Raw genomic sequence first — 6,000 nt, 5'->3', positions numbered from 1 at the left:
GACCTATTCAAATGGCACCAATCACGAATGGACGGCATCAGCGGGGAAGCATTTAGACCCCAGCAGCTCTGCTCACAGATATGGTGAACAACTCTCAGTAAGGTTCTGGACTGAACGATGAGGAATTTGCTCAATTTACCCAGAAGTGGCATCCCTGGAAAAATCCGTATGTATGAAAACTGAAGAGTACTATTAGGGGGGTAACTGTCTCCCCAAATTTATGTTGAAGTCCTGTCCCCCAGGACCTCAGAATGTGACCCCATTTTGGAGACAAGTTCTTTCCAGAGGTAATATATCATTAGGGTGACTCTAATCCAGTATGCCTGTGTCTTTATAAAAAGGGGACACACACATAGGGAGGCTGGGTGCAGGAGGCTGGATGAAGGAAGGGGTGACCCTTCTACAAGTCAGGGAACACCAGAGATGGCCAGCAGTCACCAGAAGCCGGGAGAGGCCGGAACACATTCTCCCTCGGCCTCAGAAGGAACCACGCTGGCCGACACCTTGATCTTGGACTTCTAGCCTCCACAACAGGGAGAGAATGAATTGTTTCAAACCATCCAGTTTGCAGTACTGTTACAGCAGCCCTAGCAAACTGATGTATTTTGTGTCTCTATGTAGAACAGAGCCAGTTTTAGGCCCAGCTAACTATAAGGGGCTATTCTCAAGCCAGGGGCTGCCTGGGGGACTGGCCAGCACACTCAGTGTTTCCCAAGCCTCCGTCAGGAAGCTTGGTGACAGTGTCCAGCTTGAGACCCCTGTATATCTGAAAACGGGTCTCACCCACCGCCCCAGGCTGAGTCTGGCTTTCCTCACCCAACATGGAAAGCCCAGACCCCAGTTTCAAGACTCCCACAGCTTGCAGAGAGGAAAGATGGGCCTCCGTGCAGGAGACAGCACGCTTCATCAGCCTCCGTGTGCAACATGGTGACGGGGTCTTATCAACCTGTCATTGGAAAATGACTCTACAAGCCCCTGCGGTGGGGGAAGTTCGCGAAGTATTTATTTGCAGCAATTCAGACAGACAGGGCACCAAGGCCCCAGCACAGACCTGTCTTTAATGCTGCAGCTTCTAAGGCCAGCTGGGAGGATTTTCAGATTGCTCTTTTAAAACTAAACAGCCCAGCGGGAACACAGGGTACTTGGGGAGAATTGGCAATTGTTCGGGGGCCTGTGGGGTGGCTGTCCTAGTTACGGAAAGGAGGGAATTGAGGTGCCCAGCAGGCAGCACACAGATTAACTCTTGGCACACCGGACCAGGGCCAGTGCTGGTGGGAAGTGAGCCCTTCCTCCTGTCCCCAGCCCAGCCTTGTGGCCACCAGGCTGCCCCACTCGTGAGGTGACAGACTTAGCCCTTTGCTGCCCTAACAGGCCTGCAGTCACCGAGTCCCTGGGCCGTTCTGCCTATGTACCGACTCTCCTCCCAGAGGAAGAGAAGTGCCTCGCTGTGGTGTCACACTAGAGGGGCCTGACCGGGACTCGTGACACGGCACCTCCGGCCAGCCAGGTGCCTTGTCCGGCCGTCTTTAATGAAGAAAAGTGGAATGACTTCTATCATAAATAAGGAAACTTCACACGTGAATTTGCACTTGTAGAAAAATGGCTGCATCAGGCACACTGAGCCCAGGCCAAGGAGGGGCTGCCCCTCCAGGAGGGCCAGTGTGCTCCGGGTCGTCCCAGCCCTGCCCAGAGGCCAAGGGCAGCTATGGAGCACGTGCCCGGCCTCCAGCCAGACCCCCAAACTGCACACCATCGATGGACGCTGGCCCCAGACACCCGGCACAAGAGGTCAAGTGACTGCTCGGGGGTTCGGCAATGCACACACTCCTCCCCTCGCTGAAGAATTCTGAACTCCCGTCCTGGCTCTGCTTCCTATGAGCTCGAAGGCCTCGGCGGGTGGCCTAAGACAGCCTTCTTCTCCTGGTCGCTCCAATGGGGAGACGACGCCCCACTTCACCGGCCGTTGGAAGGATTCAGTATGATGAGCCGGCAGTGCCACCTGAGTGCACGAGGTCGGTACCGTTCTCTGCTCTGTAATGACCATGACACACACCCGAGTGCGAACCGTAAACTTTTATTAATGGAAAATGGAATGCCTCGTTAACAGAAACCTTGTTTAAAAATGGCAGAACAAGAACACACTTATTTAAGAAAAAAAAAGTGAGTTCACATTGTACCGAGCGACAACAGGGTGGCAGGATTTGTTTCTTAAAAGATTCCACAAGTTCAAGGTAACTGGCTAGGAGGTGCAACAGTGCGTCTGCCTACCTGAACAAGCGGAAGGAGAGGGGTTTAGTAGCGGCGGGTGAGGTGGGGGTGCGGGTGCGGGTGCGGGTGGGGGTGCGGGGCCCTGCCGCCCCGGTCCTGGCCGGCCAGTCCTCCGCCTTCCAGTCCTGCACTGGGCACGACGTGGCCCTGGGAATGCCCACCTTGCGCAAAGCCGCCTCGCCTAGGAACAAAGGCACACGTTTGTCTCCTTTCAGCGAGGTACGTGGCTCTGCAGCCTTCAGGGCCCGCGTGCAGACGTCCAGCTGAGAGACAGCCTATCAAGGCCCCATTCTGGCTCCCTGAAGAGTGTTACTTGCACAAGTCGCCAAGAGCAGATTTTGGGGTTTGTTTCCAAAACATTCAACCCAGCAAGTGGATCAAACATGCAAAAAAGGGAGAGGAAGTGAGGAGCAGGAACAAATCAACTGTATCTGGGGACAAAACTTCTTACCCCGACATTCCACCCCGACTGGCCATGTGCCCTGGCCCTGAGGGCCCAGACAGGACCCTCTCACCACCTGGAAGAGAAGAAAGTCTGCAAACACTCCCTTCACGGAAGCCTCTGGAAATGCTGGGGGAGGCTGGCCTCTGAGTTCTGGGACTACGGCCGCTGCCCGGAAGCTCCCCCACCCGTGGGCAGGAGATGGCCCGTACCTTGCCACCTCGCGTGTTCCCGACCCGCTGTGCCTGCGTCCACCATGGCCGGCCAGGCGCGCTCCGGGTGCTCTTCTAGCCTCTGACTATGCTCCGTCCAGTCACGCCCACCCCTGTACCGAGCCAAAAAGACAGCCATCAGTCCCAGTGTGCCCAGGGTAAGGCTGTTGCATGGCTGATCATGCCATTGTCAAGGGTTTCCAAGAGAAGTGGGTGAAGATGGGAACAGACACCCCTAAAGGTACACGTGCGGCCAGGAAGCACACATGGTGTTCAGCATCATGGCATCACAACCACACGTGTGAGACACGTGAAATACCCCCCCACACACACCCCCATGACGGCTCTTATCAAAGGCAAACAGAAACAAGTGCTGGTGGGAATGGAAAACACTGCAGTGGTTCCTTAAAAGGCTAAACTTAAGAGTGACCACGTGACTCAGCAATGCCACTCCTAGGATCCTAAGAGAAGGGGACACATGTTCACACAGAAACTTGTACTTGCATGTTCTCAGCAGCACGATTCATAGTAGCCCCAAAGTGGGAACAAGCCAAGTGCCCGCCTGCCCATCAACACATGAATGGATACACGAGACATGGCCCAGCCATACAGGGGAATGTTATATGACCACAAAAAAGAGAGACACTGCCACTCGCTACAACGTGGATGGACCTTGAACACACAGGGCTCAGTGAGAGAAGCCAGACACACAGTGTGTGATTCCATGTATGTGAAATGTCCAGAACAGGCAAATCTAGAGACAGGAAGTGTGTTTGTGGTTGCCAGGGGCTGGCGAGGGGGGGTGGGGAAGGTTGACTGCTGAGGGGGATGGGGTTTCTTTTTGGGGTGACGAGAATGTTCTAAAATTGACTGTGGTGATGGATGTACAACTCTATGACTACAATGAAAGCCATCAAATTGTACACTTTGAATGGGTGAACTGCATGACATGTGAATTATATCTCACAAAAACTGTTTAAAAAAGAAAAACATGGGCTAGCCCAGTGGCTCAGGCGGTTAGAGCTCCGTGCTCCTAAATCCGAAGGCTGCTGGTTCGATTCCCGCATGGGCCAGTGGGCTCTCAACCACAAAGTTGCCAGTTGAATTCCTCGAGTCCCGCAAGGGATGGTGGGCTCCGCCCCCTGCAACTAAGATTGAACACGGCACCTTGAGCTGAGCTGCCGCTAAGCTCCCGGATGGCTCAGTTGGTTGGAGCACGCGTCCTCCCAACCACAAGGCTGCCGGTTCGACTTCCATGAGGGATGGTGGGCTGTGCCCCCTGCAACTAACAACAGCAACTGGACCTGGAGCTGAGCTGCGCCCTCCATAACTAAGACTGAAAGGACAACAACTTGAAGCTGAACGGCACCCTCCACAACTACGCTTGAAAGCACAACAACTTGACTTGGAAAAAAAGTCCTGGAAGTAAACAGTGTTCCCCAATAAAGTCCTGTTCTGGATAAATAAAGTCCCATTCCCCATAAAATCTTAAAAAAAAAAAGAAAAATGTTTCAGACAGAAACTATGGGAGATTAAAATCCAAACGTGGTCCCAACAAGCGGGCAGCAGCTGTCAGCACAGCTATCCAGGAGCTTTCCAGACCCAGGCTGAACCTGGGCTGCTCAGAGGCCCAGGACTAGGAACCTAGGAACCTCCAAGACCTGTCTGAGAGGGCAAATGCCATACTGCACCCCTCTCCCTGCCAAGTGAAACGGAATGCATGTAATCTCTGCCAGCAGGTGACGGCCACCCGATCATGCAGTGACACTGCTCAGGGCTGTCTCCTGTTTGAGAATGAGTTCTCTCATTTACGTTTCCCACAGGTACTTAGGGAAAACAGTTTAAATGATGTTAAAAGTCTGAGTGCTAAGTAGGTCGCTCAGGAAAGCACACTTTTCGTTCATTTCTCAGACTGGCACTGCAGTGTCTGCCCAACACCTGAAACCCACACTGAGAGATGCAACAGAACCTTCTGGTGTCCATGACCCTGGCCTTCAAATTGCCTCCTGTCAAGTTTGGGTGTGTGCGTGGGTTGGGAGAAAAGCTTTCTACTGTTCGTGGGGCAAGGCTTGAGGGCTGTCTCCTTCTGCAGGCAGGGGCACTGTGACGGACACGTTCACACTTGGGGTGACGCAGGTGACCTGGCAAGGCACGCATGGCTGGTTCACTTTCAGGGGGGCTGGCTTCTGACCAGGGGAGGACAACCGCCCCTGTTGTGGCCCACCCACTAACCTGGGTGGGGGTGGCAGCCCCCGGCCCTCGCTCATCCTCTTGTCGGAGCCGTAGCCCCCCCAGCCATCCCGGGAGTCCCGGCCGTGGCGCTCTGGCGGTCCTCCGTGGCCATGGCGGTTGTCTGAGTAGTGCTGGAAGGCACAAGAGGGAAAAGGCCACTCTAGCCACATCGCTCCTGGACAGGCCTGAGGCAGGCCCACCTTCTGGGAGGCCTGTCAACCTGTATACACTGATGTGGGCGGGGTGTGGCTCTACCCAGGCCCCTCCCCTCTGGAACCTCACTTTGCCAGATGCTGTGCTTGTGACCCCAACAACCGCCACAGGAGCTCCTGGCAGAGCCCTCTGCTTCCTGACCCCCTCCTCGCCTGAGAACTGACTGCTCCTATAGCTCTATCACCAGCGCCACACGAAGCACCAGTGCAGGGCTCTCCTGCCCTGTGAGCGTGGAGAGCCTGCGCTTTACGGCAACTGATGGCTCCCCTGAAGGGTCTACCAAGCAGTCACTGGAGTCTTCCCTGAAGAACTGGCACTGTCCTCCTTGCCGATGACAGGAGGCTCCCTCCCACAGCCTGCTCTGTCACCAGTCTATAAAGGCGCACAGCCCCTCAGTAGCCGACACCGGACACAAGTGTGGAAGACAAGAATGATTCAGTACCCCAGCCTGCCAGTTCTGTGCCCAGGAACCCGGCACAGCCAGGCAGTAACAGAGCCGATCTCACTGTCTCAGAAAACATACCCCTGTTTTAAAAACCACAATTCTGAGGCCTACTTTTCTCATGGCAGGCTCTCTCCTCTTCTGAGCCAACACCCTATGCACCCCTCACGGGGTGTCAGATTAGCAGAGAC

General features: G+C 54.8%; 1 protein-coding gene across 3 annotated transcripts in view; it reads right to left on the bottom strand.

Annotated features, from left to right (window-relative positions):
* Positions 1 to 2,046: 2,046 nt before the first annotated feature.
* SAFB2 (scaffold attachment factor B2) overlaps positions 2,047 to 6,000 on the bottom strand; it is a 31,524-nt gene continuing 27,570 nt past the window's right edge. For 2 of the 3 annotated variants that reach the window (XM_033134021.1, XM_033134022.1), the window contains 4 exons: positions 5,155 to 5,285; positions 2,923 to 3,035; positions 2,720 to 2,786; positions 2,047 to 2,449 (listed from right to left, as the gene is read on the bottom strand). In XM_033134021.1, the coding sequence (XP_032989912.1) occupies positions 2,293 to 2,449; positions 2,720 to 2,786; positions 2,923 to 3,035; positions 5,155 to 5,285 (468 nt within the window). In that variant the 3' untranslated portion in view covers positions 2,047 to 2,292. Of the gene's footprint in view, positions 2,450 to 2,719; positions 2,787 to 2,922; positions 3,036 to 5,154; positions 5,286 to 6,000 lie in introns of those variants that run through there. The other variant, XM_033134023.1, reaches the window with a different exon arrangement.

Source organism: Rhinolophus ferrumequinum, chromosome 18 (genome assembly GCF_004115265.2).
Source record: "Rhinolophus ferrumequinum isolate MPI-CBG mRhiFer1 chromosome 18, mRhiFer1_v1.p, whole genome shotgun sequence".
NCBI lineage: Eukaryota > Metazoa > Chordata > Mammalia > Chiroptera > Rhinolophidae > Rhinolophus > Rhinolophus ferrumequinum.
The sequence above is the reverse complement of the archived record's forward strand: the minus strand, read 5'-3'. Positions and strand labels throughout refer to the sequence as shown.